Consider the following 24,409-nt stretch of genomic DNA (forward strand, 5'->3'; position numbering starts at 1 on the left):
AAAACTTGCTTTGGGCAAACCATCCCCGAGTTAGTCTTCGGTGACGCCCACAAAAAAATGTGTCCGAAGAGAATAGTCCAAGAGGGAGATCTCCGCACCGGGATACGAGGCACAGTAAACATTTTAACCGTTTGAGATCTCAGCGGACCTCTTCGTCATCTTCGAGGAGATCAAAGAAAAAGAGTAATTGCTTCAGATCGTCCTCTATGGATTCCTCGCCCAAATGGAAACGGGTATGATTTCCTAAAAAGGGGGCTAGTCAGGTGGAACTGGAAAAATTCAGCTGGCAGATCTTAAAGGTGTTTGAGAAAGCGGCGAAGCCAGCCCTGTCGTTTAAGTCATTAGAGACTCCCAACCCCATTGCGCCAAAGGTGGATAGGTTGTCGTCTGTGAAAACCACTGACCACTCGCCTGAGGGCCCGGACAGTAGGTCGAAGGATTCAAAGACCTCAGAGACATCTTGTGCGCCTACTTTGGCCTCGACGCCTCGAAGGTTTCCTCCTTCTCTGACCCATTCGTCGATGTCGGAGACAAGTCTATCGATGCTGAAACAGTCAGGATAGAAGCTCTTGCGGCCTTTTGAAAGTCCATCGAAGGTTTTTAAACCTCAGGGGAAAAAGAGACTTTTAAGTCCATGGCCTCTATTTATGAGGAATAGGTGGAGGAAGAAAGCCCTATTTATAGTTTTGGTAGGGAATACGGCATCCCTTGTGTTCCAGAGGAGCTGATATCCCAAGAATCTAAAATTAGAGACCTTGTGGACACCCTGCAGGATGCCAGGGGTCTAGATACCTCTCCAGGGGTTGATTCTGGCACACCTATAAAATGCATCAGCATGACCTGAACTTTCAGATCAGTAATGGCAAAGGTTATTGAATAGCTTGGATGGGTAGATCATCGGTTGAATATGAACAGGATGACCTTAAAGATATTTTGGACAGGGGACCTCCGAAGGACCCAGTCCTTCCCTTCCATTTAGCAATGAAAAAGAGTTCTAGAGAACTGGAAAAATCAAGATACCAGCCCTGCTGTTCACAAGAATTTTAAAAAAATACAGACCCTAGTCAGTGGATCCAGAGTTTCTTTAGAAATATCCGAGTCCACAAAGCCTTGTGCAAGCAGCTACTGCTGCATCTCGGGGAGTAGCCTATCCTGCAGTCCCACCGGACAGGCAGGATAAAAGGCTCGATGCCATGGGAAAGAAGGTTTTCTCCTCAGGGAGTATGGCACTGAAAGCAACAAATGCATCTTGAACTTGTGCTATAGCGAAGCTCACCTACGCTTTGTGGAAGGTGATAGCCATGGCACTGAACACATCCCAGAAGGGGAAGAAATGGATGGGTTTATGAGCATTATTCAGGATGGTAAAGATGCTATGTGCCAGTCATTACAGTCAGGGCTAGACACTGCAGAATGTATTAGCCGTTCTATGGCTGCTGGTACAGTGCTTAGACGATTTACCTGGCTTCATAAATTAGGGTTTGCTTCTGACGTGCAATCCAGATTATTGGATTGCCGTTTGAAGGGTCTTTAGTGTTTGGATCTAAAGGAGACAAAAGTCTTGAAAAGTTGCAGTCGTCTAAGGCAGCTGTAAAATCTTTGAGTCAGGCCATTAGGCAGCGCCAACAAGGTCGAACAGCTCCATCTTCTGCTCAGGGATGGAGCAATCGTTTGTTTCATTAGTAGTCCGCAGTTAGCAGAGGAAGAGGTCAATTTAACCAGAGGGTACAGAAAAGGCAACCTTGAGGCGGTCAACAACGTAAAGGCAGAGGAGCTACAGCAGTATCCGCTGCCTTGCCTTCTGCACCAACCGGTGCCACAAAACCACTTTGACAGCTTGAAACATTTGGTTATCCCAGCATCTGAAAGAATGGAAAAGTATTATAACAGATGCTTGGGCACTAGAAACTGTCAGCCATGGTTACTGCCTCCCTGTTCTAAAAAGACTACCAGACTAGTCTTGAGACTACCCTCAAGACTAGTCCTTGAAAGTACCAGATCTGCTCCTTCAGGAAATTAAGAAACTGTTGGAGAACCGTGCAGTTGAACAGGTCCTGCAGCGGAAAGAAATCAAGGCTGGTGTTTCCTTATTTTCTGATCCCGAAAAAGGACAGAGGGTTGCGACCCATCTTGGACTTGAGATGCTTGAACAGGTTCCTCTGGAAGAACAACTTCAAGATGGTCACTCTCTTGCAGATCCTCCAGGCCCTTCAGCCCCAGGATTGGATGGTGTCTTTAGATCTTCAGGGTGCTTATTTTCATGTGTCAATTCATCTCAAGCACAGGAAATGCCTGAAATTAGCCGTTGCCAGTTCTCACTAACAGTTTAGTTTTCTACCATTCAGACTGACCACCGCCATGAGGGTTTTCACCAAGCTGATGACTGTGGTGGCAGCAAATCTACAGAGCTGGGGGGATTCACATCTACCCCAACCTGGACCAGGCTCTGGAACATCTGGACAGCACCTGTCATTCTGTCCACAAGTTGGGCTTCTACCTCAACTTCAAGAAGTTCCACGTTCCACATGACACCTTCCAAGAAGCTGCAATTCATTGGAGCAGTCCTGGACTCTTCCTCTGGAAAAGCTTTGCCACCCGAGGTGAGGGCTATCCACATAGCGCAGATGGTAAACAAATTTCAAAGTGCCTCAAATCTTCCAGGGTTTAGATTTTCTGAGGATGCTTGGTCTCATGGCATCCTGCATTTTTCCTACGCCAGAGACCCTTCTGAGAATTAAGTCTCTTCAGTGGGCCCTCAGGACTCAGTGGTCAAGTTCTCCAGCAGGATGACAGATCTGGTACAGATACTGAACCGGGTGGTGCATGATATCCTGTGATGGTCCGTTAAGGAGAATGTGTTGAAGGGGGAACACTTTTGGCAACCATGGACGGAGATTAGGGTGGTTGCAGACACCTCCCTATCAGGTTGGGGAGGTCACACCAACGGTCTAACAATCAGCGGACCCTAGTCGCTGTCGGATTCCAAACTGCATATCAACCTTTTGGAGCTGACGGCAATCAGACTAGCGCTGATGGCCGTCCTGCCTTTCCGTATGAGGAACCAGTGTCCTGATAATGAAGGACAGCACAGTGGCCATTGAAACCTGTGCAGTTCCCTCTGGGACCACTGCAAAAGATTTAAGACTACAGGTGTTTGGCAGTAAACCCACTTGGTAGCAGTCTGTACCGCACAGATTCACTTGGTAGCTGTAGCTGAGCAGTCAGACTTCCCGCAAGAAGAGTTAGGCAGTATACAGAGTATTCACAATAGGTCACAAGAACACAGTAGAACAAGTAAACTCTGACCAGAGCTTGGTGTAAAAGAGATATAATTATTTATTTAAAACCACATCTAGTAAAACACACAGGCACTAATATTAAGCAGTTCAAAAACACGGTCACTAAAAGATATACATTCCCTTAAAAGAATAATAGACAATTCTTAAGGAAAGCCCCACTTATTTTCAGACAGCGGTGAGCGCTTAACGCAGATGACACTCTAATAATTCGTTTTAAAAAGGGTGAGAAAAGCAGAGTATAATTTGAAACAGATCCCAACACTTTCACAAGAAGACAAGAGAGGAAGGCAAAGTAAAACCGTGAAGTTAGAGTTCAGAAGGCCGAATCCACTTTAAGAGGATCAGAACGAAATGTGTCCAAGTTCACACGGTTGAAGTGCACAAAAAGTCTTGAAAAGGTTCAGAAAGAGTTGGACCAAAGAAAGGGACTAGTTAGATGGTCAAGACGGCCAGCACCGTCCAGAAGGTTAAGGGGTTATTATTACCTTGTAGCAATCTTTAGAAAGGGAGGACTAGCGGACACGGTACCTTAAAGTGGTGAGAATACTCCGGCGGGGGCAGTTGTTCCTGGCAGCGGATGCAAGTCGGTGCTTCGTCCGGGGGAAGAGAGGATCTCGTCGGGGAGGAAGACAGGAGTCCGTTGCACTGCCAGGGAAGAAACCAGCCGCAGAGTTCTCAGGTAAAAGGAGCGGTCCTTTTATTCGCGGTCCAGTTTTAAGTGGCTATCCGGTTGCCGGGGTGCTTGGCACGGGCAATTCGACCACAAGACGTCTGGGATGCGAGGAAAAGAAGGTAAACTGGTTGTGCCCACCAGTCAGGGGAAGAAGCCTCTCCAGCCGGGATTTCTTCTCTGTCGTCGGGAAGTGGTGAGTCGGTTCCGCAGGGCTCCACCGGTGGGGTCGTCGTGGTAAGTCGGCTCAGCTTCTCCCTCGTCGGATTCTCAGGTCCTGTGGCGACTTCTGAAGTTCCAGTCCCCAAAGCCCTGCTTTTATGCAGCGCACCCCCATTCACTCAGCCTAGCTGTCAATCAAACATGCTAAGTGGTGAGCCGACCGGCTCACCACTTGGGCCAATCACACAACAGTGCGACTTGAGTTACCAAGTTAACTCAGTCCAGGGTGCCTAAACCCCCTCCCACACTCCCTAGGGTACCCAGACAGAGTGGCACCACTTTTGGAGGCTTCTGTGGAGAAGCCCGCCAAAAAGTGGAACAAAGGGCTCGGCTTGGGTTGGAGTCACAGAAGAGAACACAAACGCCATTTTAGAATCGAGTCCTGGCAAAAAATACCAACCGGCGAATTAATATTAAATAAATAAACCGGCGGTATGTTCGAGGCTGTGAGAATTAAATAATTGAAGTTGGTAGCCTCAAACAATGGGAAAATCCCATAGGGATATATTCGCGGTCGAATATAAAAAGTAGTATCCACTGCCACCAGCCAAAACTCGATCAGGGGGGACGGAGACGTGCCCCCTCGACTAACAGACCCCGGGGCAATCGAATTGCCCCGACCAGTACATCCACAATATGATGGTTTGTACCGATTTCTGTTAATAATTTGGGACTAGTAAAGCCAATGGTGACTTTACATGCCCTGGGAGACAGTAGTCAGTCCCAGGGTATGGAGTCTATGGTGAGGTGTCACTATGACACCCCTGTGTCACTGCACTGAGGGTGTTGTGTAACACACATAGTAAAAACACATGAGGCTCTATGGAATAAAGGACCCCATAGCCCATAAAACACATTAACACTCAAGGGAACACCATAAATAATGTCCAAGAGTGGGAGATAAAGAGTCTCACTCTTGGCAGGAGAAAAAAAACAAACTCCAGAAATCCAGCAAAGCTGCTGGGGGACTCACTAGTTTAGGAAATTCAGCCTACAGAGAGAATTCTCCCTAACAGCCATGGATTACCTCAACAAGAGAGGGGGTTCAGGGGTCATTGCCTCTGTACAGAGAGGCAATGCAGCTCTGGTTTTGGGCACTGCATGAAGGAATCTCTCTGTCTGCAGTTCATCTGGCCATAGAAGAAAACACAGTGGCGGATGCTCTCAGCAGGCAGCGCACAGTTTCCCACGAGTGGGAGTTGGCTCCGGAAATCTTTCAAGAGATCTTCACCCTTTGAGGAACCACACAAGTGGATCTGTTTGCGACCAGTGTCAACCAGAAGTGCAAACAGTTCTGCTCCAGGGAATTTCCCCGAGAGGAGCTCTTAGGGGACACGTTCTTAGTGGTCCTGGAATTTCCACTTCTGTACACGTTTCTGACAAGAACATTTTGGAAATCCATGATCCTGATTGCCCCGGACTGGGTCAGGAGGACGTGATACCCGGAAATACTGGAAATGTCAATCTGCCCTTGAATTCATCTTCCTTAAAGAGAGGACCTTCTCTCGTGAGAGGGGGGTTCACATAAGAATGAGATCAGATATCAGGACCGTCAATCTCCATGCATGGTTTCTGAGAGGTTGAGGTACAAAGTTGAGAACTTTCAGAAGATGTCATGGAGGTGTTGCTTTCGGCCAGAAGGATAGCAACAAAATCTTTGTACCGCTGCCGTTAGAAGAAATGTTTCAGCTGGTGTAGAGATAAAGGAATTGATCTATTTACTTGTGACACACCATTGGTTTTGTCTTTTCTGCTACATTTAGCCCATCAGTGGCTACAGGTTTCTACAGCCAAGGGCAATCTGGCTGCGCTGTCCATTTTCAAGCGCTCTCCGGAACAAGGTTCCTACTTCAAGATTCCTATATTCATCCAATTTCTGAAGGTGTTGACAAACATCTTCCCACCGGTTCCCTTTATTGTTTGGTCTGGGATCTCAACCTAGTTTTAAGCTTCCTAATGGGTTCTCCATTCGTACCATTACATTCTTGTCCACTTTGGATGTTGTCTTTGAAAACAGTATTCTCGACGTCAATTACTATTAGAATGATGACATCCAAGACTTGCAGGTACATGTGAACGTATTTATTGTCAACAACTTAAGTATAAATGTAAGGCATGGCTTAAGAGCCATGCAATAGGACGCATCGTAATCCTTGGTTATAATGGTGGCTATATGAACCGTTTGTGCACGATGAAGGGATGCCCGTGTATGTAAAGAGGCCGTGACAACAGCAGGCTAAGCAGTGAGTTTGAAAAAGGTTGATTGAACGACAACGGGCAACAGAGAGTTGGCGGCCCGACAAGAAAGTTGGGAACCAAGATGGCGGACCCCACATAACAAAGGACTCTTGCAGATGATGGCCACTACAGCATGGAGAGTCGGAGAAAGTCAACGGATGCTGCTGGCAAAGCGGTAGCTGCATATGTTTTGGCCTGGCCGGTGACCGGCGCTCATTGAAGGATCCCAATGCAAGCTGCTCGCCCAGGAGTATGTAGCTTCGAAGCGTACTTCAGGCAAGGGGAGCCGCGTGGGATTGTGTCCTGTCGGAAGCACTGGAGGAATTGCGGACCCAACACGCAGAAGGCTAAACGACACCGTTCGCCTGCGGCAGGAGAGTGTTTTACTGCTAATGGCGAGATAAGGAGAGCCGAAATGATGCGGGGCATACTGCTATGCCCAGGAGTGTATCGATGCTGGCTTGTGGCGATGCGGCCCCAGATGGTCTAACGAGGAGTCTCGACAAGCATCGGCTAGCAAAGCAAATCCTCCAAAATATAAAGTAGCGGAGTAACAACTTTATTAAAAAGCTTCCGCTGTGATTCAACCTATCCAGCAAAGCATGTGGGGCGGTGCAAACAATAATATTAATAAGTATACGTGGGGGGCCATGAGGTCTCCCGGATATATGAACTGTTGATGGGGAAAGTGGGGAAGGAGGTGATCCAGATGAGGCGAGATTGGGAGGAGGAAGCTGGGGAATCAATGGAAGACTGGCTGTGGGTGAGGGTACAGGGATACCACAAGAAAGTTTCAAGGAACTTGAGACTGCAACAGATTCAATTATATGTCGCCCACAGAGCATAAATGACTCCTAGGAAGGTAGCCAAGTTTAAAAATGCGGGCACACAAACATGTCCAAAATGTGGGGAGGTGAACGCATGGATGATGCATATGTTTTGGGCATGCCCTGAAATAAGGAGATTCTGGTGGGAGGTGGCCCACTTCATGGCAGAGAAAGAGATTAGCCTGGATGTGGACTCCCTTTGGGCATGGATGTTAGGGGGGTTCCTGAGGCCGCGCAAATTGAAATAAATGAGTAAACCCAAAGACCTGGCTTACATATTAGCTAAGCACAGAATAGCTATGAGCTGGAAAGCAAGTAGAAGACCGAGAGTGGAAGCCTGGTGGCATGATCTTCAGAAATGGGCGGATGCCTAAACTGTGGTGTGGAATGAAGCAGTAAACAGAGGGGGCGAGGAAGGCGCGTTACACGCTGATGGCCTGGAAGCAAATAGTAGCTACACTATCTGGGCCTGATCAGACAAGCCCAGAGGAAGATAGCTCTTCAGGGGGGGAAGAGGGAGGAGTGCTCCTACAAGAAGTTGTGGAAGGTGGTGAAGTGGGGTAGGCTCGGGAGGGATGGGAGGGATAGTTGGGGGGATGAGAAAACATGGAACTGTACATGAAGATTGGAATGCATACTTATTGTTACATTGTAAGGTTTTTAAGTTGGAATCAATAAAAATGGGAAAAAAAAGTATACAAGGCTTCCACTGTGGTCTGCTTCTGAACGCAGCGAGAAGATGCAGTAGCGGCTTCCTTTGCGGTCCGCCCAGTGGGGTCTAACGAACAAAGACGCGGCTGGGTGTGTTGAAGCAGAGCATACGAATAATCATACGCCGGGTTCCACTGTGGTCCGCCCCAAGACCGTGTACATGGCCGTGCAAGGCAACATGAGAGAGGTATCAAGTGTGGTCCGGCAGACGCTGCCTGAGATTAGAATAAGTGCAGTCGCGCAAGGACTGTGGTTGATAAAATTGACTGCATTACGGTTTCTATCGTGGTCCGCCCCGATACAACAGGCACGGCTGGTGATACATGTGCTAACGCGTTGCAGGACTCGATTGTGGGCAGGCCAGCTCTACCTTCCGAACGGAAAGAGCAGTTGGCGAGGTGTGAAATAGTGCCAGCCCAGATCGTGGAGTGGGAACAATACGGCACAGATTACAAAAGGTGGGCGAGATCCACAGAGGCCCGGCCAATGCCCCAGTAAGCAGCAGTCGGGGTAGCTGAAAGTCTGGACACAGAGGATATGTGTCAAGAGTAACAGAGGTAACAGCTGGGGAAGGAGCACATCGCACATCTGTGACAAATTGTGATATGAGTTACGTCAGCCCCAGCCCCTGCATTGCAATTATAAACATTGTGCCGGCATTAATCAACTGTGCAATTTTGCCAGGAGGTCTGATTAAATAAAAACAAGGCTACTAGATACAAGTCCCTGTGAGGCCCACAGGAATAGCATGACATTGGGCGGATGCTGGCCCTGTACAAACTAGCACCCCAGATGTCAACTCCTTACAACCCATACAGAGTCATCATATAACAATGGTGGGCCCCACGCAGTCATAAACCCTCGGTGGTGGCAAGGGCAAGAGTCATAACTGCAGCAACGCTCAAGCACGGAAGCCGCTTTGGCACACAGGGTTGAGACCTGGACGCTGCCCTATGACTGTTATAAAGGGGTAAGCAACAAAAGGGGCACAACACCAGGAGGAACGAGGGCCCATTTACAGGAGTGCTGTCTGGGCGTAGCAGAAAACTGGTCAGGGAGTCATTGTGAAGTACTGGACCGTGTCAAAGAAGTGTGACCATGGCTTCCAAGGCACAGAAACCCTTTCAGATAGAAGCTATAAGAGGATGTGATAACTTAATGCAGGAGTCCAGAATATGGTGCTTATCTAAGAGCGCACCACGCAGAAACACCTACCCCCAGGGATGGTGTTGTTTGTTCGGATACTAGCAGTTATGTATCCGCCTACTGCGCCCACACACCTAATTGCCCTGGTGCATGGCAGCAACGGCGATAAGTGAAGATGCCTGAGCACAAGGTATTGAGCTGGTCAATCGTTGGGAGTTGGGGTAGTTAGTTGGGTTTTTGCCTATGAATCCACACTGTATATACTGAACTTAGACACCGGGCTGCTGAAATGTGTCAGAATTTTCAAATGTGATGGGGGAACTTAGAGTTGTGTCCTGGAATGTCCGAGGCCTTAACAGTTTTAAACAGACTAGAACCATGACATACCTAAGGCGTCAGAAAATCGACATTGCACTCCTATAGGAGACTCATCTCACGAAAGAGAGACAGACTGCATTGGCCAAGAAATGGAGAGCTACCACGCTGGGCTCGCCATACTCTGCTTAACCTAGGGGTGTATTAATATGGATGGCACCGTCGATACCTTTGAAGGTGCTTAAGACCTTTCAAGACAAAGAGGGTAGGATGTTTGTGTCACGAGGTCGGGTGGAACATAGGAAATTTTGTATAATCAACACATACGCACCAAACCAAGAGACTGCAGCTTACTTTCGCACGTTGTATTCATTAATAAGTCTGCACATAGACAGTTCACTGATTTGGGGAGGGGCTTTTAATTGTACACTTAATCCTACACTGGATAGGTCGGATCAGAAATTCACAAACCCTGCCCAGTCTGCCAAATCCCTATGCACATTGCTGCAATCATTTCAGCTCCTGGACATCTGGCAGACTCTGCACCTGCAGGCCCGAGGTTATTCACATTACACAGCCCCCCAAGACCTGTACACTAGATTAGATTATATTTTTACGGGCAAGGATCTCCTGAGGGAATTTACGGGTGCGGAATATAAAGCACGAGTGTTGTCAGATCACGCTCCTCTGGTGGTTACTTGGCGGGTCCTCCCCACCGCCCCACCCAAGAAAAGCGTATCCTGCCATGGAGACTTTGTTGCGAGTCCCTTCACAATGAGGCATTCCAGAAACATTTAAAAATAGGTGTGCAGGATAACTTTACTCTTAATATGGGAAGTGTGGAGTCAGCAGGCACGTTATGGGAGGCTTTCAAGGTGCTGATCAGAGGGACGGCAATTGCTAAGGCGAACAGGATTCAGGCAGCAATAGAGAATGACTTACTCAAGGCAGAAATCAAATTGGAAGCCATAAATGGTCAAAGCGACCTCTCTAACTGGAGCGCCCGTGAGGCTGTCGGCCTAGAGCAGGAGTGTTTGGTGCACTGGGACAGACTAAGGAAACTGAGTTTTAGGAAATATGTGGAACGTCAGCACGCTGAAGGAGATAAAATGGGTGCTTGTTAACCTGGTTGTACAAGAGCGAGACGGTGCCTAGCATGATTCATGCAATTAAGGCAAAGGATGGGGCACTTTGCGAGTTGCATTATGACATAAACAACTGTTTCTGTGAGATCTATAGGATGTTATATGAAGAGACATCGGACACCCGAGAGTCGGACATAGAAGAGGCTTTAGATCAGATAGCGCTTCCAAAGCTAGATGCGGAAGATGCAAACAAGCTGGAAGCCCACATAACTAAAGAAGAGCTGGAACATACCATAAGCGGGTTTCCGTCGGGCGAGGCTCCAGGGACGCACGGTCTGTCCAGTGAGTTCTATAAAGAATTAATGGCAGAAATTACACCCCGCTATTGGCAATGCTGAATGAATCCCTAGATGAGGGCATTTTGCCGCAGTGATTGCGAGAGTCCATTATAGTTCCATTGCTGAAGCCTAACAAACCTGATACCGAATGTGGCTCTTACAGACCCCTCTCGCTGCTTAATCAGGATGGGAAAATACTGACGGCTCTCATGACTAACAAGTTGAAACCTATGATACACAAACTTGTGCACTCAGACCAGTCGGGATACGTCCCACATAGAAATATCACATGCAATCAATTAATAATGCAACAACACAACCCCTTTACATTGCTAAATACGGCCAGCTTTCATTCAACTGTTTACTTTTTAAATGGGCATTTTTCTCCTTTTAGTTTTGCAAAAGCCCATTTTTACATGTGTTGAAAACTGCTAGCATTTCCTTTCAAATTCGATTTTGCATCTTCGTCAGATTCTCACCCTGTCTTGCAGCAAAAGTTATTTTCTTGAATGCAGGAGTTTTGTCTGAAGCACAGATGCCTTGAAACTGACCTGGTTCAGATAGCTGGAGTCTCTTTTGAACTACTGAGCTTTGATACATGTGTAAAGAAATGAATGTGATTTCCCGTGCGAGTGAAAGTGTAAGTTCCTTGTTGATTTATTTCCGAATTGGTTTGGCAGGGCCTGTCATTCAGAAATCATGCCTGGTTTTGCTGAGACACAATGAAATATCCTGGGCATGGCAGGGCCTTTTTAATCACAGTGGTTTAAGAGAGAATAGATGGCATTAGCGTCAAAGCAGCATTTTTAAAGGTTGAAAAAGTTTCATTGAGAAGGGGAATTTGGGTTTTCAGCAAAGCAGTTCTGCCTTTTCACTTTATTCCATTTATATGTTTCAGAACACACTGGCACGCTCCTTCAGTGTGTCCCCTTGTTCCATCCTGCTTGATGTGTGCTTGGCAGGACGGTGCAGCTATCTTTTTGTTGCTGCAAAAACGCAGTTTTGAGGCATGGTGTGCGCAGGAGCCAGAGCAGCCATTTGCTGTTTTCTTGCGCAAATGCAGCTTGGTGATGTGGGGAAATGCTGTTAAGTGGGTCAATATATCCCACACAGCATTTCCCTCATCCAGGCTCACACGCCTGTTTCAATGGGTTAAGGACTTTAGATTGTACAAGGGATTTTGGCTCGACCCTTGTATGACCACCTTAACTCTGTATGCCGGCCTTTCCTACGGCCTCTTGTTATTACGATATTTACAAGACAAGGGAACCAGCCAGAGTCTTTTGAATGGACACCACGTGGCGCTGGGCCACTCTGCAGCTGGTCTTTCCCTGATTTTTAAAAGTTCAGTAGCACACAAGTTCTTTGTTCATAATAAGTTGCTGTTTGCAACTTTCGCTCAACACCGTCCCGTTTTACTATTGGTTCTCCCTCCGACTCACCAGCTGTGCTGACCTCCTCGTCGTTTCTTGTCTCAAGGACTGTAGCACTGTAGCAAGCGTGCCTCCCCGCCTCAGTTATCAGTGCGGAAGGGTCCTGTGCACCGTTGACATCTCTTACACCACACGACAGCTGTAGTTCCCGGTCTTATGATTCCTTTCACTGAGGTTTTGCGGCTATGGCCGTGCTCGCTGTATATTTTAGAACACTACCTGACCCCAAGCCATGGCCGTGGGGGCACGGCCACTCTAGTTGTTTAAAACTCTTGCAACCCATCACTCAAAGCTGTTCATCAATCACAAACTGATTTTGACCTGTTGTAACAGTGGTATTGTTATTTGTAAACTGTTGCAGGCTTTGAGAACTCACATGTTTGTAGGCAATGCGCATTGAGATTAAATTATTTGCAGAGGATCACACTGTTTGGTTAAGCAGCGTGATACAAGACCGTTGTTTTATGGCCAGTCTCCTGGCGAGTGTTGTGATACATCGCACTACCCCAACTAACCACATTTAAGCAACACCAAAAAGGGTGAAAAATTACCATCTGCAAGAATAACATATGCCCAGGTACTTTTACCCCCATAGCGAAAAATCAAAAACTGCCACCCATGAATATATAATATACAAATGTAGTTCAATTGACCTTCTCCTTAGAAGAAAGTGTGCAAGACAAAATAGCACTGGACCTTTTAAACAAAGTAATGAACACCAGAAAAATAACTTGAAAGATGAAATCTTACAATAAATATGCTGTAAAAGTATAAAATGTGCTCACGTTTTAAACTCAGCAATCTGTCCTAAAATATTCCCTGGAAACTAAAACCCCAATACGAAACAAGTGCTTGTCGTCTTATGGGTAAGCGTCTGCACTGGAAACATGACAACCTGAGTAAAATTCTGGTAGCCAAATACTTAAGCAAGCTTGCCAACCTAAAAAAAATGAGTTGCGTCTGCCCTCTTAATAAAAGTTACGCTGTCCACCCACATGTGTCCTTTTCTTGTGCCCTGAAAAGCAGCCACAATCGGGGCAAAATAACTGCACAAGTGTCCAGGATTGCAAACTCTCTTGCCACATGGTGGGCAAATACTCATGACTTACTTGCCCTGCCCTCTTTTCATTTCCCCTCACCCCCATTTCTGGCTTTCATCAATACTGCTTTATAAAAGTAACTTGAACAGTACACATATCGTAGTGTCACTCAAATATATCAATCCTTATAGAACTATGTTAGGCAAAAAGTGTATAATTGTGGCATTATTCCCCCCCATCTTGACTGGAAGAATACAATTCCCACTTTGAAGCTAAGCAGGGTCTGGCCAGGTTGCTACATGTATCGGAGACCTTGATCCCTATTGTGTCACTGGCCATGGGCAGTGATTATTCACCCCCGACATCACTGTAGCTGTAAAAATATATTTAAAAAACAAAAAGAATAATAATCGCGGGTATTGAACTACATATAGCTACAGCTATCTGTAGTTTTCCATCGCTGCGAATATCGGAAAAACAACCAAAACAAAAAATGCTTTCTTGCCCCCACAGCCCCTCACAAGTGCCCCCATCATCTCTGCCAGCTCTCCCCCAGATGGCCTCTTTATCACCCCTCTCCCCCCACAACACATGCTGTTTCTGTGACGAAGTTTCCTTTGAGATGTCCGCTATTTGCGGTTATAGCTAAGTGTCATGCCTGCCGGACATACCCCTGGACCAGGAACAACATCTCCATACAAGATGAATTACGCCCACAGAACCAGTAGACCTTTTTACTCAAAATGGAGGTTGTTCGATACATTGCCCGGAAAACGACATCTGCATTTTTCACGTCGTTAATTTTCACGTGACTTAGGTCCGTCACGTGTATCACGGCAGTGCGTACATAAGCAGCGTGGAAACTCCATTCGCTGCTTCTGATTAAGTCAATTTTGGCATTTGTAGCTGAACCCCGGACCTGCGTTCTCGCATTCCTGTCAGCAAACTTCTTTGGCCTAATTTGAGCTTGTTTTTCCTCAACACGCTAATTCCTGGGTTGCGTGTATCCTGTGCGCGTGCCAAATCTCCACGCGGACGCTGTCTGCAAGCGCGGCTGTCCTGAGCTGCGTGAATCCAGTTCGCGTGTCAAATCTCCACGCGGGCGCTGTCTGCAAGCGCAGCTGTCCTGAGCTGCGTGAATCCAGTTCGCATGTGAAATCTCCATGCGGGCGCTGTCTGCAAGCGCGGCTGTCCTGAGCTGCGTGAATCTTTTTCGCGGGCCAAATCTCCACGCGGACGCTGTCTGCAAGCGCGGCTGTCCTGAGCTGCATGAATCCTGTTCGTGTGCCAAATCTCCACGTGGAGGCTGTCTGCAAGCGCGGCTGTCCTGAGCTGCGTGAATCCAGTTCGCGTGTCAAATCTCCACGCGGGCGCTGTCTGCAAGTGCGGCTGTCCTGAGCTGCGTGAATCCATTTCGCGTGCCAAATCTCCACATGGACGCTGTCTGCTAGCGCGGCTGTCCAGAGCTGCGTGAATCCTGTTCGCGTGTCTAATTCTTCACGCGGAAACGCTGTTGACAGGCGCGGCTGGCTTGGCTGCGTGTATACTGTTGCGTGCAATCCTGCACGTGTTTTTCTGAACTTCTTCGAACTTTTGGTACCTTTGACAGTCAACAGGTGAGATTCTTATTTTGTTCTTTGTGGGAAAGGAAGTATTTCATGAACTATTGGAAGGTGAATGTGCACAGTACATTGGACGCTACCCTGTGGTGCACCAACCCGGTATCTAGCGAGAGCCTCGTGCCGTTCGGGATAAGTCTCCCTTACTAATCTTCCCTTCCTTTGTTGTTTGTTCTACTCTTGGAACTCTTGGAACTCTTCAAGATAGTGTCCTGGAATTCTTCAGTTTAGCCTTCAGGTCAGTGTTTGAATTAATCCCAATTCTGTGTTTCTTAGTATTTAATTTGGGACAGTGTCTTATGATACTTATCTATTTTAGGCTTACTTCCTGTACAATTCCCACGCCCTTTCCAGTGATCCATCTCTCTGCCTGTTTTATTCAGTCATAGATTTGTATCATTTGGAAGGTCTAATTTGACCTGCCTTCAATCAAGTCGTGTGAAGATAGGATCCGGAAAAGCCCTACCAAATTGTATCCTTTTTTGGTTACTGTATCCTTTTCAGTTGATACTTTGGTGATTTATGACAGAATCAGAAGCCATGGAGGGTACGGATCCTATAACTGTTTTGACTCAGTTAATTTCTGACTTGAGAAATGAAATGATTACGGCACAGGATATGCTATGGCATCGAATGGATGTTATGCAAAATGCCATGCAAGTCACTCCTCAGGGAGTACAGATTCCAGCAGCCATTACATCTGGATCTGGGACTACGACACCATCATTATCACAAGAAACTCTTAAAGTGGTTATGCCCACACAGTTTCCCTTGGCTCCACCGGAAAGGTTCACAGGTGATCCTAAAACCTATAGAACCTTTGTTAATCAGTGCCGACTTCATTTCCTTTGCCGGCCTAATTCATTTCCTGATCTTACTACTAAAGCAGCATTCGTGCTTTCTCATTTGGGGGGTACAGCTGCTGCTTGGGCAAATCCTTTATTGGAGTCAAATAGCCCCTTGTTGTACGATTGCGATGATCTTCTGGCGGCTATGAACAAAGTCTTTGATATGCGCTATGCTACTCAAGCCACAGATCTGGAGTTGTTGAATTTACAACAAGGTACTCAACCTCTGTTGGCTTACATTGCGCGATTTAACCAATTAACGGCTGAAACCCGATGGCCGGAAGACAAGAAGAGGGCTGTTTTCTACAAAGGTCTTTCAGAAGAACTCAAGGACGCGTTGTCCACGGTTCCAGTGGTTCCTACAGGTTTTTCAGAATTTCTTGATTTAATTTTACAAATTGATGCCCGAAGAAATGCCCGAAAAGGAGAGAAAAAACCTTTTCTTCTGGCATCAGTTCGTTCTGATACACCGGCACATGCTTTGAATGATCCTGAACCAATGCAAATTGGCGCAGTGAGAGGCCGGTTGTCTAAAGCCGAAAGAGAGAACCGAAAGAGAAATAACTTATGTATGTATTGCGGTTCCGCCGAGCATTTATTGGCGGCATGTCCTAAAAGACCAAATAAGCCTTCGGGAAACACCAAAACTCGACAGTAGCAGGAGTCCCTGTGTCGAGTGTACCATCGGACTCCATTACATTTCCAGCTCATGCACCGATAGCTGTTGAGATGATGTTACGTTTCAATGATCAAGACTTGGCTTCCAAGGCTATGGTTGACTCGGGAGCCACTAATAATTACATTGATATCACATATGCCAAGAAATGTTCTATACCCCTTATAGACAAGAACAAACCTGAAACTGTTAATACAGTGGATGGATCAATCTTGATTTCCGGTATGGTAACTCAGGAGACTGTACCTATTCAGATGACTTTATCAAATGGTCATTCGGAGGAAATTGTCTTCGATGTCATTGCGGCTCCTCAATACCAAATAATACTAGGACTTAATTGGTTGACTCTTCATAATCCCGCCATAGACTGGGTTACGGGATTGATCCAATATCCTTCAGTTTTTTGTAACGAACATTGCTTTACCAGCCAGGTGGTATCAAATAAATCCCATATGTTGGCCTCTATTGAGGGGATCTCTGCTATCAATGTGGTACATCAAAAAGGTACGAATATACCAAGTGAATATGCAGATTTTGCCGATGTGTTTGACAAAGGTCAGGCAGAACAGCTTCCTCCACATAGGCAATATGATTGTCCAATTGAATTGATTCCTGGAGCTAAAATTCCTACTGGTCGAGTTTATTCTTTGACTCTCAAAGAAGATGCTTTCTTGAAAGAATATATCGATAAAGCTCTGGATATGGGATTCATACGGCCATCTCAATCGCCGGCTGCTTCTCCTTTATTCTTTGTTCCAAAGAAGGAAGGAGACCTAAGGCCTTTCATTGATTACAGGGCTATTAATGTCATCACCATAAAGAATCAGTATCCTTTACCTTTGATTAATGTCCTGTTAGACCAATTAGGAACTTCCAAGTACTTCTCTAAATTGGATTTGCGCGGCGCTTACAATTTGGTTCGCATTCGTGAAGGAGACGAATGGAAGACCGCTTTTAAGACGCGGTGCGGTCTTTACGAATATTTAGTGATGCCTTTTGGTCTTTGTAACGCGCCAGCTACATTTCAGTTCTTCATGAACGATATCTTCAAAGATATGATGGATCAATTCGTGGTGATTTACTTGGATGACATTTTGATATATTCATCATCCTTTCCAGAACATGTTAAACACGTCTCAGCTGTTTTACAAAGACTTAGAGAGAATAAACTTTTTGTTAAAGCCGAGAAATGTGTTTTTCATACACAAGAAGTGGAATTTCTGGGTTATGACATTACCAATCATGGTGTTCGAATGAGTCATTCTAAAGTGAAAGCGATATTGAATTGGCCTATCCCACACAATGTCAAGTCACTACAGTCATTTCTAGGATTTGCGAATTTCTATCGCAGATTTATTCGTTCTTTTTCCAAAACAGTGGCCCCATTGACAGCTTTAACTAGCTCTAAAATTCCATTCTGTTGGAACCAAAATGCCCAAACTTCCTTTGAGAAGTTAAGACGCATTTACAACTGCACCTGTACTTCAGCATCCTGATCCGGATGGTCAGTTTATCGTGGAAGCAGACGCATCCAGTGTCGCTACAGGAGCAGTACTCTCGCAGGTTTGTGCAGAAACTAAGGAGGAGCATCCAGTTGCTTTCTTTTCACGTAAACTTACCCCTTATGAACAGAACTATACTGTCACTGAGCGTGAATTACTTGCAATGAAAGATGCTTTCCGAGAGTGGAGACATCATCTTCTTGGGGCCAAACATCAGGTGATGGTGTATTCCGATCATAGAAACCTTCAGTCATTTAAAACTATGAAATGTCTCACAGCTAGAGAGGCCAGATGGCATGTGTTCTTTGCTCAATACGATTTTCAAATGACTTATCGCCCTGCCAGGCAACATGTCAAATCTGATGCTTTGTCTCGCATCGGCGAAGAGGTGAAAGAAGAATCATCGGTACAAAATAAGCTGTTGGCAGATCACATGATATGCAGTTGTTCTGCACAACCGTCTGTGAAAAACGAATTACAGGAGTGGGTGAAACTAAATCCACAATTGATCCAAGAATTGAACATTGATTTATACAATGGTTTGCCTTTTAAAAAAGGAGTACTCTATCTACCAACTGATACCATTCAGAAAAAAGCCCTCAGTTGGGGTCATGATTCTTTGATTCCCGCCATCCTGGACAGAAGAAGACTCTAGAGCTATTGAAAAGATGGTGTTGGTGGCCGTCTATAACACAAGATGTTATAAATTATGTTTCAACATGTTCAGTATGCAGTCAATGCAAGACTACTCATGGCAAACCAGTGGGTTTACTACAGTCTCTACCAGTTCCCAAAAAACCATGGGACATGATATCAATGGATTTTGTGGTTGAACTTCCAAGAAATAAAGGCTACGATACCATATGGGTGGTGGTGGACTACTTTACAAAATTGGCGCTTTTCATCCCCTGTATTGATGTACCAACAGCTGCTGGTCTGGCTGATCTATTCATCCGGCATATATTCCGGTTTTTTGGTCTACCTTCAGTGATCATCACTGACAGGGGATCACAATTTGCGTCATGTTTTTGGAAGGCACTAAATTCGGCCTTATTAATTGATGACAGGTTGTCTAGTGCTTATCACCCTCAAACGGATGGACAGACTGAGAGAGTCAATAGCACTATGGAACAATATCTGCGATGTTTGTGCTTGCAGTTTCAGTCAGATTGGCTCAATGTTTTGCCGGCAGCAGAGTTTGCCTATAACAATTCCTATCATAGTGCTATAGGTACTTCACCTTTCTATGCTTTGTATGGGCAACACCCTCGTTCCATTCCTTTTGACTCCAGTTTGTCTTTGGATACTCCTGCAGCAGGACGTACTTATAGGGATCTTAAAAGTCTACAGAAAAAAGTTGAGCAGCAATTGGAACAAGCTAAAAAACGAGACAAGTACTATGCCGACGCTCATAGAATTCCTGCACCTGTCTACAAAGCAGGAATGAAGGTATGGCTGTCCACAAAAAACTTGAGAATACCCGGCAAAAGGAAATTGTTGCCTAAATACATTGGGCCATATGAAATTCTCCAAGTTATAAATCCGGCTGCTGTCCGTTTGGCTTTGCCACAACGGTGGCAAGTGCATCCCGTTTTCCACGTATCGCTCATCAAACCGTGTTCGGATACTACTAGATTACCTGTACGGCCTGTTGCTATTTCAGTGAAAGGGTCTGACGAATATGAAGTGCATGACATTCTGGACATGAGGTTGCGGTCTGGAAAACCATTTTATCTGGTAGATTGGAAAGGTTATGGTCCCGAGGATAGATCCTGGGAACCTCTGTCGAACATTCATGCTCCTGCTTTATTAAGGCGATTCCACTCGAAAAGGGGAGAAGCTGCTCCTTTGGGGGGTGGCACTGTCATGCCTGCCAGACATACCCCTGGACCAGTAACAACTTCTCCATACAAGATGAATTACGCCCACAGAACCAGTAGACCTTTTTACTCAAAATGGAGGTTGTTCGATACATTGCCCGGAAAACGACGTCTGCATTTTTCACGTCGTTAATTTTCACGGGACTTAGGTCCGTCACGTGTATCACGGCAGTGCGTACATAAGCAGCGTGGAAACTCCATTCGCTGCTTCTGATTAAGTCAATTTTGGCGTTTGTAGCTGAACCCCGGACCTGCGTTCTCGCATTCCTGTCAGCAAACTTCTTTGGCCTAATTTGAGCTTGTTTTTCCTCCACACGCTAATTCCTGGGTTGCGTGTATCCTGTGCGCGTGCCAAATCTCCACGCGGACGCTGTCTGCAAGCGAGGCTGTCCTGAGCTGCGTGAATCCAGTTTGCGTGTTAAATCTCCACGGGGGCGCTGTCTGCAAGCGCGGCTGTCCTGAGCTGCGTGAATCCAGTTCGCGTGTCAAATCTCCACGCGGGCGCTGTCTGCAAGCGCGGCTGTCCTGAGCTGCGTGAATCCAGTTCGCGTGTCAAATCTCCACGCGGGCGCTGTCTGCAAGCGCGGCTGTCCTGAGCTGCTTGAATCCTTTTTGCGTGCCAAATCTCCACGCGGACGCTGTCTGCAAGCGCGGCTGTCCTGAGCTGCGTGAATCCTATTTGTGTGCCAAATCTCCATGCGGACGCTGTCTGCAAGCGCGGCTGTCCTGAGCTGAGTGAATCCAGTTCGCGTGTCAAATCTCCACGCGGGCGCTGTCTGCAAGTGCGGCTGTCCTGAGCTGCGTGAATCCAGTTCGCGTGTCTAATTCTTCACGCGGAAACGCTGTCTACAGGCGCGGCTGGCTTGGCTGCGTGTATACTGTCGCGTGCAATCCTGCACGTGTTTTTCTGAACTTCTTCGAACTTTTGGTACCTGTGACAGTCAACAGGTGAGATTCTTATTTTGTTCTTTGTGGGAAAGGAAGTATTTCATGAACTATTGGAAGGTGAATGTGCACAGTACATTGGACGCTACCCTGTGGTGCACCAACCCGGTATCTAGCGAGAGCCTCGTGCCGTTCGGGATAAGTCTCCCTTACTAATCTTCCCTTCCTTTGTCGTTTGTTCTACTCTTGGAACTCTTCAAGATATTGTCCTGGAATTCTTCAGTTTAGCCTTAAGGTCAGTGTTTGAATTAATCCCAATTCTGTGTTTCTTAGTATTTAATTTGGGACAGTGTCTTATGATACTTATCTATTTTAGGCTTACTTCCTGTACAATTCCCACGCCCTTTCCAGTGATCCATCTCTCTGCCTGTTTTATTCAGTCAGAGAGTTGTATCATTTGGAAGGTCTAATTTGACCTGCCTTCAATCAAGTCGTGTGAAGATAGGATCCGGAAAAGCCCTACCAAATTGTATCCTTTTTTGGTTACTGTATCCTTTTCAGTTGATACTTTGGTGATTTATGACACTAAGATAACAGAAAAGCTTTGTGTTACAAACTCAGTCCCTAGACCCCCGCCAACTACCAAATTTCACTTGGTACCCTCTATCCACTCCCAAACCCCTGTCTAGACTGATGGCATTTGCATTTCATTTTAACCTGCAAATGACTTTTTTCCTGCGTTTCATTTTCCCATAAACTAGGCTATAGCCGCGGCTATCTCTCGCATTGAGAGAAAAAAAAGATGGCAGCCATTTCATTTCTAAAATCCCCCAGTTTTGGCCATTATTTCTATAACAAACACATTTTCTAGAACAAACAAATAACACATATCTTTCTGACAAAATAGTCAGCAAAAAAATCCTTCTTGCACTTTGAAAGGTCCTTTGCCAAGACAGATATATCGGTGTGACTAGCAGTACACGGATAGAACCATCAGACCATTTGGTGGAGGACTTTTCACAGCGCAAGAAGGATTTTTTTGCTGACTATTTTGTCAGAAAGGTATGTTATTTGTGTGTTCTAGAAAATAATAGTGAATGAATGGTAGGAGTGAACCAGTATGAGTTGAATATAAAAATAATTATTTTGTGTTTAAATGTTTTAAGGAAATGATTTTATATTTCGATATGAAAATAAAAGATTTTTAATTGAATATTCGGCATTTATTGATATATGTAAAAAGATAAATGTGTTGAGTTGGCTATTCCCTATCCCAGTGGTCCAATTTTTCGCTTATTGTTAATAGGCTGTTTCACTGCCATTTCCTGGCCTTTACCGCCTTTGTGCATGTTGCTGCAATCGCCTGGAAGGGTGTTAGGATGCCCATAATCCTGTCTCATCTGCTCCATTAGACCATCCTGGGTTGCCTCCACAGTGTGTCTGTCATGGGGCTGTGTTGTGCTGGCTGGCTGCTTGTCATTTCAGCTGCTGGAATCTGCTTGTCCAGTTTCTTCAGTCTTCCTCACACCTTCATCACTGTTGCTTTGGCACTTAGCTGGCGAGTATTGCTCCTGTCAAGGCCGTTGGGTCATAGTTTGGTTTGCTTGGGCCATTGCTGGTCCAGAGTTCCACTCCCTAGGTGACAGGTACCTGTATCTTAACATGAAATAGAAAAGCCCTACTCACTGGGTTGTTTTTCGTCTTTCTGGAATTTACTTTTCAGGAACAAATGCCCATGAGTACCTACCTCTGGGCCTTAGGGTAGTGGTTTATTTGAGAAACTCGCCCTCAATCAGTTAAGACTGACTTCTTTGCTACAGCTACCATTGGCAGGTCTGTTAATTGATTTTTGGTGACACGCTTGTCTAGCATTAAGTAAGATGGCCACCTAGGCCGCACCAGAGGTTTGTGCAAAAATCTTAATAACACGTCCCCGCTCCTTATCCACGGGGGACCCTTGTGCAGCCGAACCGATCTTCGAACACATTTACTGTTATTTTCTTGAATGTTAATAGTGCACCAATTACCTTTCAAACCTCGAACAATTAGATGTCTAAACTGTTTTGCAGCCACAGGATTTATATTAGTATAATTCTGTTTCTTTGCAGTCAGGATTGCAATACAAGTCTTGTGCGTGCCTGCTGGAATGAGCTCTTCTCCTTAGGCCTGGCCCAATGTTCACAAGTGATGAGCCTCTCGACTATATTGGCGGCTATCATCAACCACTTACAGAACAATATCCAGGATGGTACGTGTAAGTCGTATTTATTTTTAACAATTCTATCTTTTAATAAGCCTATTGGTTCTAAGATCTTTTTATGGCTGTTTAATTGGATCTGTGATGAGTCCGCTTGAGTCGACTTGAAGCAGATCCTACCCAGCAATCCCTCATTCAGTGGTTTCTCCTCCCTATTGTCCCATCCCCCAATAGCATCTGCTATTCACTTGCCTGTCCTTGTCGTCCGACATACCCCGCTAATTGTTTCTGGCCCACAGCACTTTAATCAGGCAAGCAGGGGGGTGGGGTATACGGATTAATTAGTCCTTGCAACTTTTGTCTTAATGCCCGACAATAGTGGCAGGTTAACCTGCTGCACTTCTTTTCTTCCGGGTAGATGGCATAGTTTTATAAGTTTTGATGTTATTAACCCTATGATGATGTTCCATGTCTGATCTTTGGGTTTTTTGGGGACATTACCATATGGGTCTGGCAGCCACCTGCTCTATGATGCAAAGCCCTGGGGTGGTTCAGGAGGAATCCCATTGTCGCCCCACAGACCAGAGTAGGTGGATCCTCCCATAGACCCTAGCAAAACATCTGGCCCTTTAATAATACATAAAGGGGTATGACACTGATGAGTCGTTGACACCTGCAGACCCTCATGAACAGCCTGGGCCACACGATGAGGACAGGGCCAATATTTAAGTGTGCCCGAGGGAGGCATGACTGTGGGAGTTTACAGATGATGTTTGGGGAAGCTGGAGAGAAGAGAGGCTGAAGGAGGTGAGGAAGCTTTGAGCGAGGAGTCTGGTGCAAGGAGGTGAGAGTAATGTTATGGAGTCTGCTTGAGTACGCCTTTTTTGAACTGGAAGATGAAATCAAGCAGGATCTCCTGAAAGACAAGACCACATCTAAAGAAATCCCCAGGACTGTGAGTGGCAATGGGGAGAGACCAGTAAGTCTCTTTGTTCTGAGAGATAATTCTGTCCACATACTTCAAAGACCAGATAGAAAGACAGTCTGTCTGACCCAAACTATTTTCAGTTTGAACCACGTTCTGCCCACAATGTATGTTCAGTCCCTAGTAAACCTTTGTTTAAAATTGAAACACTATTTGCGTCTTTTGTGGAGACCGCTCAATTTCATGATGCACTTCAAAGTAGGGATTGATTGAAATTTTATTTCTTCTTACCTGGGACTACTTTGAAGGGTATTTAAACCACACCCGAAGAGCAGCTCACGCTTCGCATTATTCTGCATCCTGCAGCGTAACGCTCACCGTGCCTGCAAGCCAGCATCCAGTCTTCTGCCAGGCCCGCCTCGAGTCTGGAGCTCCTAGAAAAAAGGGAGAAAGAAGGAAAAAGGTTAGAACAAGAACAATACTTATTTTCTCACCTGATTCTGGATCCGTCGCGCCTTCGAATAGGAAGCAAGACGTTATATGATGCGCGTCG

At 45.9% G+C, this 24,409-nt stretch overlaps 1 protein-coding gene across 4 annotated transcripts in view; it reads left to right on the forward strand.

The window, feature by feature from the left end:
• Positions 1-24,409, forward strand: part of NR2C2 (nuclear receptor subfamily 2 group C member 2) — an 818,284-nt gene that overhangs the window by 397,892 nt on the left and 395,983 nt on the right. For 3 of the 4 annotated variants that reach the window (XM_069643419.1, XM_069643422.1, XM_069643420.1), the window contains one exon: positions 22,843-22,988. In XM_069643419.1, the coding sequence (XP_069499520.1) occupies positions 22,843-22,988 (146 nt within the window). The remainder of the gene's footprint in view (positions 1-22,842; positions 22,989-24,409) is intronic. The other variant, XM_069643421.1, reaches the window with a different exon arrangement.

Source organism: Ambystoma mexicanum, chromosome 2p, assembly GCF_040938575.1.
Source record: "Ambystoma mexicanum isolate Mex_15411 chromosome 2p, UKY_AmexF1_1, whole genome shotgun sequence".
Classification (NCBI taxonomy): domain Eukaryota; kingdom Metazoa; phylum Chordata; class Amphibia; order Caudata; family Ambystomatidae; genus Ambystoma; species Ambystoma mexicanum.